A 14,634-nucleotide genomic window follows, 5' to 3' on the forward strand; every position below is an offset into this window, starting at 1 on the left:
GTACTGGGGCTGAAACTTTGCAGCAGAGTTAARCCTTGTGGCAGATAAAAGTGAAACAAATCATAAAAACCAATCTATCTAGAAAACTGACCTTGAGATTACTGTTTATRAAAATGGAGCTTTATCCTCCTCCCAAGCTTCTGTAGGCATTTCTGTGTAGCTCTRAGTATAAGATCCAAGAAGCACCTAACCATACCTAAAACTAAAATATACACTTTAAAATAARCCCTTTTAAAACCCAAACAAGACTAATCTCTAGTATACTTCATTTGGAAAAATCTTTTTAACTTTCCTCATTGTTTTTGTCATGGGAATGTAAAATCTACTAAAACCAGCACACATCATCAAGGGCAGATGTGTATGGTTTCTCATGTTGAAAAAGAACTACAGAGTGACTTGCCAGGCATTATCAGGTGTTACCAATGAGTTTCCCTTGCTTATTTGAAATGCAATTGCAATAATGAGACCCAGAGACTTCATCCCCAGAGGCCAGTTCCAATGAAGTATTCCACGTTTTAGTGACAGGATCCAGAATGAATAATACAGCAAAGAATCAGGATGAGCCTCCAAAGAATTTCCAAGGATACAGCTGCTCACTSTTGACTACTCTCAGGGTACTGGGATGAAATTCAACAGTAATGCTTAGAAAATTTTATACTGTAACACCAAAGAAYACTGTGACAGATGGGCAGTTATGTACAGGCCCAATCCTAATGTGTTTCTTTTCAAATAGACATTTATTCTATGGCTACACTCATTCATAGCCTCAGTTTGTATTTGCATCTGTAGCATGCTCAATGTACAGGTGCACTTGTGACATTGGCTCTCTTCACTCACAATAATAAAAAAAAAAAAAGTTGTATTCTAATTTGCTTAGAAAAATGACTTTCAGCTAAGACWGGAGGATTCACTGATTTAAAGCACACTTCCACACAGGTCTGTGTTGGGTCCTGACATGCCCCCCCCCCTTAATTAACAGAAATGCACATTAAAAAAAAAGATTTCAAAATTATATTCCTGTGTTTGTACAACAAAACAGCTTTTATGCCTAAACATAYACTTCTCTTTCTTCTCTCTCATCAGGAAAGATGATTCAGGATTTTACAGTGCAACAGGCTAAGGCTCATTTCATTTCACACCAATACAGTTTCTGGATTAACAACAAGATGCCCAGTAATAATGTACAGTTAAAGAGATTAGAGTATAACAATCTCATAATATATATCAAAAATATTATCTTGATTAAGCAGAAATTATGTAAAATGTTAAAGTGTCCAGCGCTTAAATGAACAGCTACAACTCTTCATGCTGTCTAATTCAAAATATATTAAAGTAACCTGCCACAAGTACACTGCTAATGTTTGATCTTCCTCTGCAAATTTCACAGGGATTAAGAATTTCCTTCAAAATACTGCAAATTTAMATTYTCAATGCAAGTGCAYGTTTAAATGAATACATGTGGTTRTCAAGGTTTCTAAACAGTAATTGTRTTAGACTATTTTACYKRTCTTCATTGGRGTGTGATTTYATAYGTRTTTCCTTTAAACTATTTACATCTGTTTGACAGTCAGTATTACCTTCTTTCAATCAGAAAATATCCCCAAATTACTCTCTGTTATGTGCAAACTTCTGTAGATTCAGTGGCACACTGACTGTCACAAAAAATGTTAAATCTTATCTAATACAAGATCAATCAGAACAAACACGTTATTTTACAGCTGACAATTACATTTTGTAATGCAATGTAATTTTTAGAGTCCCTCATCTTACACATACTCTTTCATTCMTACCTTAAATTTTGATTATTTTTCTTAAGACTAATTTAAGTTTTCAAGAAATAAAAAAATCTTCTCTGAAGTATATTTTTTTAAAAAAATGAGACAGGCAAAAAACAGGAATCAGTTCTAAAACACTGGTTACAAGATCAATGATCCAAACAATCTGGTCCTACTTCTGCATATTCCAGGTCAATTTACTCAATTGCACCTCGTATAACTGCAGYTAGTCCTAAAAGAGGGCCACAAGGATGGCAAAGGATTGGGAGGGGAATCCGTGTGAGGAGCAGCTGAGRTCACTTGGTCTGTTCAGCCTGGAGGAGACTGAGCAGAGACCTCAGTGCAGGGACAACATCCTTGTGAGGGGAAGAGGAGGGGCAGTCACTGATCTCTCTCTCCTGGTGACAGGGACAGGACACCAGGGAATGGCCTGAAGCTGAGTCAGGGGAGGTTTGGGTTTAAGAAAAGGTTTTTCACACAGAGGGTGGTCGGGAACTGCAACAGGATCCCCAGGGCAGTGGTCACAGCACTAAGCCTGACAGAGTTCCAATTCCAAATATACCTCTACAGATGATTCATAGCTTTTTTGTCTTTCTATCTTCCTAGGAATAGGTAGGAAACATGTATTTTTTGAGACTTAATAACCACTTTAACAATACTTACCAGCTGTTCCTGAGAAGGCTATCAGCACTCCATTAATAATTATTTCTGGTGTTCCTTTTTTTTTCTCCAAGAACTAAACAGTAATTTTATAGTCACTTTAACTAAGTCACTTATGCTCTTGAATCAAAGAGAAGATCAAGGACAACAGAATTGATTAATTCCGTTTATATCAGATGCTGAGTTTTTTAATATAAAATCCCTAAGCAAAATAAGCAAAGATGATAAATGAAAGTGCTAGTAACTAAAGACAAAATGACCATTTTCAGCTAACTGAAATTCTGTGAAGTCATAACTTTGGTCTCGGCAATGAAAGAGAGTGAACAGGATTACACTGGAGATTCAGAAGAGGGAAACTAAAATTTCTTCTAAAACCTGTCAGCTAGAGCAGAGACAGATGATGTTCTAAGGCCTCAAAGGAGACCACCACTGAAGCCTATGAGACCCACAGTGATGACCACACCGAGGGCTTTGTCTTGGACATCTGACTAATCTGACTAGATCTGAATTGAAACTCAGCACTGTTTTAAAACAGAGATCCAGGTGATAAAAGTTGTTAAAATATTATCAGGAATTGCTGTGTTTCTTTATCCTGATATGGGTTTTTGGTGGGGTTTTTTTGTTGGTATTTTTTTTAAGCAAAACATGTAAAAGGTACAAGTTGATACCCACCAGTGCTGCAAAGTTTTAAGGGGAGATTTAACAACAGACTTTTTCTGGCACTAAACCCCCTAAGTGTAACATGAATAAAAGATTAGACCAACACTTGTCTGCAATTTGACCTGTCTTAGAGGCTGCTTAATCACAAACAAGAGGTTAAGATTAAGACATGGAAAACAAAAGATTAACACTGAAACAGCTCATGTAGATTTATATGGGTTTGCGTGTAACCACAGATTTCTGTAATTTGTCAAGCATGTGTGTGAATGGGAAATGCATTCTGTTCTTAACACGGGTCAGGTGCACAACACATTATAGTGGCAATGCTGTTGAATATCTGTGTGTTTGCTGGTCTGCAAAATGAGGATACCATTCACCCTGTGTACAATGCTAATTTATACTTTATCATCGGTCTCATATAATTAGCACTATTGAACAGGAGAAGCTATTCCACTTTGCAAATCAAACTGTGCCAGGTATCTTTTATCAAAACCCTACCAGGAACACATTTCAGGTACTCCTGGATCTAGGATCCCTTTCCCCTCTTTCTGGTGTGTTTATTCAACATCGCAGAGTTAATGGAGCGTTCAGCACAAATGGGACATGTCATTTCACGGCACTAAAACAGCATACYAGATAACCAGCAAGCATTTTGTTGTGCAGCCCTAAGGTCACAAGCAGAATAACAGATAAACATAAGCCAAAGAGAAAGTGAAAATTAAAGTAGCATGAGATAGAGAAAGAGGATAAAAATAAAGGCTTGCCAGCACAAACAAAAGCCTTGGAGCTGTTTGAGCTGTACTGGCAACCACTCTTCAAACTCTGAAAGAGATGTTCAACTACCAAGTCACCATCACCAAGAGGAAAGGTTTTATATCCAGTCAGATGGCTTACAAAAAGAGGTATTTACTCCTTAATGGTGGTTTTATGGCATTAATGACAGAGACTTCATGCTCCTCTCACCCTTGCTGTGATTCAGATGAGTCCCGGAAATTTCAAGGATTCCACACTCCTTTTCTTACCTAAGACTTAGGAGTTTTACCTTTTTTTATTAATCACTGAAGATTTCCAGAAGAAACATCTAGCTAAGAAATGAGATATCACAAGAGTACACCCTAACAAATGCTGAAGGACAGGCAATGCTGCTGCACTGGATAATGGGGACCATGCAGTTCCCATGTGGAATACACTTTATCCTACAATCACATAGAGTCACACAMAGGACAACTGGCCACATAACTCTGATTTTAAATCTTTGAGAAGATCAGACCTTGAATTGTTCTGGTTATTTTAAAGCAGAGGCAGAGTAAACTTCAAACCTTGGGCTGCCAGGAGAACAGTGAATAGAGGCCAGACCTGGCTCTCCTKATTACACATGGCCACCTCAGGAAAGCAGGTGACCCTACCATGGGACAGCCCTATGTCTTCTGCACCTATTTACTGACATGGGCCACCACAGCTGAGCTGCCTCCTCTGGCCACCCTGTGTGAAGGCCACAGCCTTCCAAACCCACCCGTCTCACCTTTTCACCAACACTGGTAAAAGTTTAACTGCTGATGCTGGACCAAATCAACAGCCTGCAGACTGCTTTGGTGCAGACTAATCAAAAATTTTTTTCTCAAATTTTTCTGGGAAATCAGCAGCAAAAAAAATGTATTTGCTGTCTGGAAAGTGAAATGTAAAGAAGTTAGACATGCCCAAGGAGGCCTGAGAGAAAGTACCCATCTGGCTGGAGAGAGCAGGATAGTACTGTAACATCTGCACAAAATCATCACAGACCAGGACCTTGGAAAGCAGCATCCTGCAGAGGTCAGGCAGCAAAGAATAAGGGACAGAGGAAGGAAAAGTGTTTAATGGCAGTTCCTGAGCTGCAAAATGATGATGAAACTGAAAYAGGAAAAGTCTATTGAGTCATGACTTAGAACCCTCAGGAAATTGTTAAGGTCTGAGCTCAAAAAGGCCTAATTCTAGCTAGATAGAAGTTCAAAGTTTTGCTTTGCTTTAGCATGCTTTTTTCAACCAACTGCAAGTGATTTTAAGTATTTAACATTTGTTAGAGAATGCTTGCAGTGGTTTGAAAAGAAATGATCRCCAGTTTTCATAGAGTTTAAATCTTACTAAAATTGTGATGACTTTATGAGGACAAATACTGCTTTCAGTTATAGTTGCTCATCTCCAATGTCGTCAGTGAAAATGTATCGGGWGTTGAAGGAGTCCATTAAAGTATTAATTTGGATATTTATACATACAGCCTATGATTATACAAAATACTATAATCTGATTTAGCATGTTCTACAGGTGCCAGGAAAATAACTTTTAACAGTTATTACATTATGAAACTGAATTTAAACTAAGCCACCTACTATTAAAAGCATGTGAAATGCGTACATTGAAAGCTTGCATAAATCCTAGTAACATACATGCCTTGGGGTTTTTCAATACCCACAGAACAAATTACTTTTTAATACTCAACTCAATAATCCACCAGATTTCTGATTCCATCTTTTCAGTATCTCTTATGTAATTACTTGGGACGCAAAGAATGGACAATTTCTGGACTTGTGTAGCTGCAGAAGTCAGAGCTGTAACTCAGAATAACGTTTATATTTATCCAGTTATGGTACCAATTCACAAAGCCATAACCATCTCTAGAYATAATTCAGATGCAAAAGAAAATATAATCCTCAAATGTATATTATCTTTCAATTTTTTATTATGTTTTTCCCCTAAATCATTCCTAAATTCATTCCAATAATAAGAGGGAAAAAAAATCCTCCAGATAAGGACCATGACTCAGAGAAACAGTAAGCCACAAACAGCCAAAAAAAATCTCTGGCATCTTGACTACTTCCCAGATTGCAGTGTTACTAGAACACACTTAATTGATGTGTAGCAGAGCCAGTAACATCACACAGGAAACAGCTTCTTATGCTCCCTGGGAAATTAACTATTTCTCCAAATGCTGTGAAAATTAAGGGGTAATTCAGGTTAAAATACTCTAACTTAGGTGTCTAGATGCTCACGTTTACACACTGGCTAGGTTTTAAAGACACCACTTTATGCAGTGGAGGCAGSATTTAGTTTTTCAACATGGGCTTCTGGAGCTCTTTGAGATATCCTGCAGTATCCCAAGCAGCTCCAGCTGCTGGTCTAGAAGATCATGAGTCTCTCACAGGTTGGTGTCTCATCAGAGAGTTCCACACACGTGTCCTGTACACTCTAGCACACCTCAGATATTACTCAAATGCCACCAGTCTTCAGGAGATTGAATCAAAAGCCCTGGGGATCTAGTTAGTGCAATCAACAGCACTGTTTCACACCCTGAAGCAGAAATGTAAGGAAGTCCACTCTCTAGAACATTTGAGACACTTCAAACTTCCTGAAGTTACAAGATCAGCAATTAGCCTCCCACTTCTGGATATGAAGTGTCATCTAAGTACACACACAGCAGCTATGCTGGACAAGTGAATAGCTCCATGGGTGCTCCAGGCATGTCCTTGAAGTGATCCAAATCGCTCCATCAGCCTCACCCTCTGCATTGCCTAGCCCTCCAGGCCTCAAATCCCTTACTAAACATGTTTACCACTGCTTAAGCAGCAGTTTATCCTGCCTGATCTGTCTCTTCCCAGATGAGAGTGTGTTTCCCATAAGCCCCACGTCATGCTTCCCATACTCACATGGGAGTCTCATAAATCTCCATCAGCACAGATGTTTATGTTCAGCTGAATGGAGCGAGCCTCTCATAGCTGACTCACTGTCTAGGCTACACTGAGAGTATAGACTAAACCTCCAGCCCTCTGATTATCAGATTAAAGGGACAATTTAGACAATTGCATAAGAACAGAGCTTCCCATAAGCACCTGGATTTAAGTGTCTTAACTCCAAACTGAATCTAATCACAACTTTCCCGATAACTATAGGATTACCCTATGCATAAACATGGTTATTATCACAAAGCTTTATTCCTAGGTGAAGACTCCCCTGGTACACTTTCCTGYTCACATTTTTCCCTCGTTTTAAATCTAAGTGAAGACAAAAAACCACCTGAAGTCTAAGTATGTACATTCTTCTGAACTTCACATTCTGATCCCAAAGTGATCATATACGGGTGTCAATGACACCAAATTGCCATCTTCTTCAAAAAAAGAGGCATAGCATAAATGTCAGGCAAGCACAGACTAGAGTATGTCTCTTATGCCACTTTGCAAATCCCTTCTGCATTCRGTGTAGGTAATCAGCCAGTAATAGTAAAAAGACAGAATAATTTTTTTCAAAAATTCTGTTCTTCARTTATTCATATTTATTAATGAGGCTTACTATTTAGTCAAGCACCAGTAGTCATTCCTATTTTTTTACCAGTTTTTTAAGATAYCATGTTGAAATAAAAATGGTCACCAAGATGGCAAAACCCACACTGGGGGGCATCAAACACAACACAAACCAGTGGGTCAGGAGAGGCGATTATCCTGTAATTATCCTCAGCATTGGTGAAGCCTCACCAGAGAATTATGTGCAGTTTTGGTCTCCCCASTTTAAGGGTATGAAAGTCCTCGAATATGTCCAGAAGAGGGCACAACAAAGYTGGTGGCAGGGATGAAAGGCAGGCCCTAAAAGACGTACCTGAGGATTTTGGGTTTGTCTAGTTTGGAGAAAGGGAGGCTGAAGAGTGACCTCTGCAGGGAACTGGAGAGGGACATGTTTAGCTCTTTAAAAGAGCTTTTTATTTAAAAGAGTTGTCTTTTTTTTCCATCTTTAAAAATGGAATAAAAAACAACACTAGGAACTATCGACCTGTCAGCCTCACCTCTGYGCCTGGGAAAATTATGGGACAGATCACAGGGATGTSCCATTCCTGGGAGTGTTCAAGGTCAGGCTGGATGGGGTTCTGTGCTATCTGGTCTGGTTGAAAGTGTCCCTGCCCCCAGCATGGGGGTTGGAATGAGATAATTCTCAAGGTCTCCTTCCAACCCAAACCATTCTCTGATTCTCTTCTCCTTGGTATGCAGTCACAGGACACATGGGAATACTTCAAAACTCTGCCAGGGAGGTTTGGACTGGATATCAGGAGGCATTTCTTTACCTAGAGGGTCATCAGACACTGGAACAGGCTTCCCAGACAGGTGGTCRAWGCCCCCAGCCTGTCAGTGYTWAAGAGGCATTTGGAGAATGCCCTAAGCAACATGCTTGAACTTTCAAGCATGTTGAAAGGCCAAGCAGTCACACTGGATGAGCCCTGAACTGGTCAGGCAGCTACACTGGATGAGCACTGCAGTCCCCCTCCAGCTGAAATCGCCTAATCTGACAGATTTACAAAATCTGAATTGTACTTGCAGACATTAAGTTGGTAGTTATTTGGGTTCGGTTAGGACATAGTGAAGTGTGTTTGGGCTACAATTTAAATCCTTCAACATACTTTCTATGGAGCTGACTACCTTACGGGGGGAAAATCCTTGTCACGCCAGTTCACCTAGAGAACGTAATTTATATAAATTAGTTTTTATTTTCATCAATTTTTTACAACTGTAACTGTCAGCACTGACTTCCATTACTTTTTATAAGCACCCAAAATTGTGCCAGATGTCCTTTGCTTCAGTTAATGAGAAAAAACAATTTAATTCTGCAAAAGCCTAACAATCAGATTCAGAAACATAAGACACATATCAAGTAAAAGTTTAACTTCCACTAACAGCTTCTATTAGTAAGYTGTTAATAATCTTTATTTCCTACAATAGAGCAACATTCAATCACAGCCTAAATATATTTAAATATATGTAAACCCAGCCTTTTTTTCTCTATATAACCCTGTGGAAGCAAAGATTGGCATGACAAGGGAAGCTGAGGGAACTCCAGGTCCTTGCTCATGGTTTCTCCTTYATTCTACATGCTGGTCCAGGCTAAGCTGTGCACCCAGCTCATATCAGGGTCCCACTGGCCCTGTTCATGTCTTTGCTCCTCATTAAGATTTGCAGAAGGGCACATCAGATCCTAGCAGCCTTTCTGGCCTTTTTTAAGAATTTTTTTTCAGTCATAAATCCAGTGCAGAATTCTCCTAAGTGARCCATGCCTTTTCTGTGTGATCTTGCAAATTTCTGACCGTTTAAAATGCCTGCACAGCAGGGAGTTTATCGCCAACAATGCCACAGTCACTAAATGGGAATTATCTGTCATCTGAATTACATCATCTACAGCCAGGGCCATTATGCAAGCCTCCTTTTGAGGAGCAATTTGACACCAYGCACTGTAAGGCTGCATTATACTGTACACAATCCCACCAGTGTACAACAACCAGAGTGCCACCTAGTGTGACCCACGCTGCCATCGCTGCGGCCACAAACAAATGCTGACATGGCAGGCTGAGAGCAGGGCTTGCTAAAATACCCACAGCAGCAGATCCTGAATGAGAAAAATATKTAAAACTTTTTAGTGCATTTAAACGCTCATCAAAAGAAATCTGTAGAATAAAACAAGGATATATCCAAATGCTAGAAGGAATACATCAATTACTGGTTTTAATCATGTTCAAAACTGAAGCTATTTTTCTCTCACTCCACAGACAGGAAATTAGCAGACAAAATATTAAGGTTCAGTTTACATCGTGAAATAAGACACATAAGCAAAASCTTCAGATACACATGAGAGAGTAGACAAATCTATGGAGTCCTAAGTTGACATYCCTCACAACTGTGCAAGAATCTGACCAAAAACATACTGTTAAGCAAAACTAGGCTTACCTGAAAGTGCAAAATTATGGTCCATATCAAYCCCAAGGTCAATTTGGGATTCCCATCTGTTATATCATCATTTCTGATGTTAACCAGTTTCACCTGCCATCATAGAAAGAAAACACAAGGCAAAATTGAAATAAAAATGCCAAAAATACATCCTGCATTACACAGGTGTGACTGTAAAGCATGTACTACTCTCTTCCTGAGCCTACTCTGCTGGGGTTTTTCAATTCTCAAAAGCAGAAAGGAATTGCATTCTGCCTGCAAGCAGCCTGCCCGGAATTGCCCTCTCCCACTCACACCGGGATGAGGACATTCCTCAGCTGTCCCAGGCTGGCAGATCTGCTCCCCATGCCAAATACCCTTTGCCTGGGCTCTTGTCAAAAGGGAATGGCAGAGCAGGGCAGGGAAGGATGAACACAATGATCTGTAGCGGTGTCTCAGCCCCAGGGCAGCGCTGACACTGGGATGTTATCGCTGCCGTTCTGCCCCACGCTTTCCTGTACTTGAGCAAGATTTCAGCAGCACAACTGGCCTGCTCAAACACACGTCTGGCTTGATAAAACCTGGAATTTAGTATCACAATGGCCTAATAAAGACAACAATTATGATCCTGTCTGATGCTGCACTCATTCATAGTGCTATAAACAAGTGCTTAATAGGATTAAAACAAGAGCTGCTGTCCTTATGCTCCCATAAATTCACACCCAGAGTGAGTTCAATAATTCCGAGTTTTTGTCTAATTTTATAAATACATTTAATTTCTCCATATGTATTATACATCCATATAGCCTAGCAGTCACGGATGGCTCAGCTAAAAGACATTTTGTGCTTACATTAGTAAAGTTACATGCACATGCTTTTCAACATATACCCTGTTATCGACTGAACAAGCAAAGGCATGTCCTTCTCTTGATCTGCAGACATAATCTTAACTATTTGGAGGGGGAAAAAAAGCCAAACTACACTCTGCAAGAAAGCATGTGTATTCCACAGTTCATTGTTCATTTCTCAAGTCAGGCTTCAAAATTATAAAAATATAGCATGACTCTGCCCTACAATCAGAGTAAAGCACTGYATTTGGAGGTTGAACAGCCAATCTGAGCAAGTTACCTCCCAAATACAGTTTAGAAAAGACCACCAGAGGGCTGAAACTTTAATCAACTGCAAGTCCYGCTGACAATTTGCCCAGACTAGAGACCAACAAGCTTCTGTACACTGGAATACAGCCATCTTCACAAGGCTAAAGAGAGCACAAATATCCTCAGATCACAATCGACGGCAGCACATGCATGTTCATAAATATGAGGATGACCCAGTCCTACATCTTCTTCATTTTAATACAATGGTCTGGCATGCATAAAAAAGGCATGGTGCAGCACAAGTCCTGAGGTCCTGCTGCATAAAAACGCCATTGTGACTGTCAAGTAGCCATTCATTTATTTTGTAGTGTACTTGTTCAGTGGCTCACTTAGGTTAACAGGAAAAGTTTGCTTTGAACTCAGCAAAGGAGGATTGAGTTCTCAGCGCACACACACCATTCAGTGACTCAAAAGGCAAGTTTGAAATTTCTCTCAAAATGCAAAAGGACACCCAGTTTCATTACAAAATCAAGTATATGTTTATGGTTTGCTACCTCATATTCTTTCCAACCTTTGAAGTAGTAAAAATATTTTTTTTTTTTTTAAATCAGCCAGTCAGCAGATTTTCAGTGTCAATTCATTGGGATGTTATGGATAGGGAGGGACAGGTCTTCCTTCCATGTTCTTGAATTTTTTTTCATTGGCACTTTATAAACAGAAAAAGCAARGATTCTGAAAGTATTTAAGATATATTGAAAAGCGGAAAGAAATTCACGGTAGCAGAAAACCACRCAACAGTGTGGATTTCAAGTGTCTGGCTAAAAGGAGATACAAGTGAATTAAGCCTGAATCTTCCACAGTGCCCAGGTGGTTCTGATGCCTTTCTAAGGGAYCAGTTTTGCTTTCATCCGGATCAAAGTTTTCCCAAAACAAATACAATCAAAACAAGGAACTCCCATACAACATTTCAATTTCTTTGAGTCTGCATTTTTCACTAAAAATTAGATTGTGAACAACACTGCATACCAGCCTGTGTCTGGGCAGCACGAAAGATAGTTAAATTTACTACAAGCAACCCCTAAGGATCTCACCCATAATTTTCACCCCTTTAATGGCATGTATCACATGAAATGTGTTGTTACCACTCAGGGAAGGGTAAAACTACCTTTCCCACATCTCTCTTAATCATCTCAAGCACGACATAAAGCCAAGCCTACACAAGCAGCTGCTACTCAAAATGCACAGAAGACAAAGCAGAACAATGTTTTATTTATTAGCTACAGGTGACAAAATTTTCATTAATTTTTTTTTATTATTTTCATCATACCTGGCGCTTTTTCAAATAGTCAAGTGCAATTTGGACGTTCTGGAGTCGGTGAAAACGCATCCGACCTTTTTCTCGGGGCTACAATTGCAAAACAGTAGTGGTGAGATTTTCTCATCAGCCAAAAGAACAAACAGTCTGATTCAAAAGATACCATGGAGAACATTTTAAGCACTACARCTTTAATGAAGTCATGAATACCTTYRGTGGAAAAGTGTGCTTTAACTATTTATTTTAACTGTAGTTATTTTTTAGTAYAGTGGATGGCAAGAAAGATCAGTGGTCCCCAACTGCAACTTTGATCCATGCAGGCTGTTCCCTGTAAAGTGCTATTAAAGCCAAGGGGGCTACTACCTATAGAAATTAAACTGCAATACATTATAATAAAATATTTACAGTGTATTAAGCAAAAAAAAACAGAAGTAATGTCATGGACCTTTACACTGTTCTTAAAAACTCCATGATGGGAAAGCTTACCTCTGTATGGAACTTCATGGCTTAATGGTATGACTGCATAATCATTATATCTGTACATATTTATTTAAAGCATCTAATAAAGGTAGTATCTTCCTCCAAACAGAATGATACAACATAAACAGTCCTAGAGTTAAGTTTAAACTCTTGGCTTCGGTAGAACATTTTAGAACATGAAAAAAAACTAACAGGTCACTCCCCTCAAAGCAAAGTCAAAACTATCAAGAAGAAACTGTAAAATAAAATGAGCGGTGTGTTAATGGAAACATGGCAAAATTGCATGCAGTTAGTGTAAAATCACCAAGAAGAAAAATCACACAGAAAACGCATACTTAGCTGTCACAGATCAGCATGGGAAAGCAGTTAAATTTATATCAGCAACATCATATCCAAGTCCTTCTATTCTTCCTTATTTCAGATTTTTCACAAACTTTCATAGCAATAAACTGAGGTGGACTATAATTGCTAGGGATCAGCCATGAATATGAGCATTTCCTCAGACAATCACTGTGAAACACACAGATAAGCCCACGCCTTCCTCAACTGCCTTTTTTCCCCTATGGAATATCAGATGCTTGCCAAAAAGAAACATAGGAAAATGAAGTTTAATAAGAAGCATAAACTGAAACAAAAATAATTGTAATTTCCATTATAGAATCTTGCATTTAGCCTCTTGTTTTTCACACCAATAGCTCAGGATCAAGCATTACAGCCCTTGCTATCAAGCAGCTTCCACGAATGGRATGAAGGACTGCAGACCTGGAACCTGGTTTTCCCCAATAAGGAAGGCATAGTAAATCCCAAAATATATAGTTAGCATCTCAGAGGGGAAATATTTATTAATGAAAAAATGCAGCATTTTGAGTTATGCTACACTCCAGAAAAAAAAGCACACAAATTCCAGTGAAAYCACAACTGCAGCACAACACACGGGAGCCAGGGTGGCTCTCAGACCCTATGACAGCAAGTTGCTTTAGCAAATGCCAAAATGCAAGGTCTAAAAAAGCATGAAACAGCTCACTCAGACTAACAAGCACCCAACGTTTCACACTTTAGGTAGATATTTCCCTCCTGGATGGGCAAAATATRGTGAATCAATAATTCTGCATTTGTTGCAAGAAAGATGAACTCCACAAACTATCTGTATTTTTAGTAGCCACAACACAAAGCTGTTGCCAAACTTCTARTCAATCTGCTTTGATAAAAATCACTACCATGTGTGGCAAATCCCAGCAAACAGATCTGTGCATCTGAATTACCTTATTGCAAGATATTATCCAATAYTATGGCACACACACCATGGGTGCAGTAGACTGGTGCTTCTAATTCAGACAAATCAATTTTTTGCCACTGATCTCACTAAGAAGAGCCTTCAAGTCTCTCTCTAAATTACTTGTATATGGGCAATACTGTTTGCAAGTTAAAAAAAAAAAGTCTGAGTTTAATAGAATTATGGTGTTTCCCCATCTATTATTAAAAAAAAATATTTTATAGCATCTTGATGGTGTTGTCCAGTTTACATTTGCACCATGGTACAGTTTATAGAAAGAAAACAAACAGAAATCTTGAACATTTGCGTTTTAGCTGTTCACAACAAGGTAAAAATTTGTCTTTACCATACCTCCACCATTAACGCACATATCCTGGTTTACCAACAAAAGTTCTTTTGCCCTGTCTACAGCCCACCACTGCAGCACACCAAACTAAGAATGGACATTAGCAAACACCACACTTCAAACACTACATTAGTACAGTTATGGGGGTCGGCACCTACCCCCTTATCCTCATCCTCCACATCCTCATGCTGTTCATTTGCGCATGCTTCTGTTGAACTCACCAACCGTAAGGTCTTCAAAAAATCTCGCTCTCTTGGCTAATGAATATAACAGACAGGAGACAGGACAGCAAAAACACAAGACAGACCACAAATGAAA

At 39.2% G+C, this 14,634-nt stretch overlaps 1 protein-coding gene across 7 annotated transcripts in view; it reads right to left on the reverse strand.

Annotated features, from left to right (window-relative positions):
• Positions 1-14,634, reverse strand: part of LOC130577098 (dystonin-like) — a 292,211-nt gene that overhangs the window by 172,156 nt on the left and 105,421 nt on the right. For all 7 annotated transcript variants that reach the window (XM_057372216.1, XM_057372215.1, XM_057372214.1 and 4 more), the window contains 2 exons: positions 12,230-12,307; positions 9,827-9,919 (listed from right to left, as the gene is read on the reverse strand). In XM_057372216.1, coding sequence (XP_057228199.1) covers positions 9,827-9,919; positions 12,230-12,307 — 171 coding nt within the window. The remainder of the gene's footprint in view (positions 1-9,826; positions 9,920-12,229; positions 12,308-14,634) is intronic.

The sequence above is a fragment of the Malurus melanocephalus genome, unplaced genomic scaffold, assembly GCF_030028575.1.
Source record: "Malurus melanocephalus ecotype Western Australia unplaced genomic scaffold, MMel_1.1 scaffold_166, whole genome shotgun sequence".
Taxonomy (NCBI): Eukaryota; Metazoa; Chordata; class Aves; order Passeriformes; family Maluridae; genus Malurus; species Malurus melanocephalus.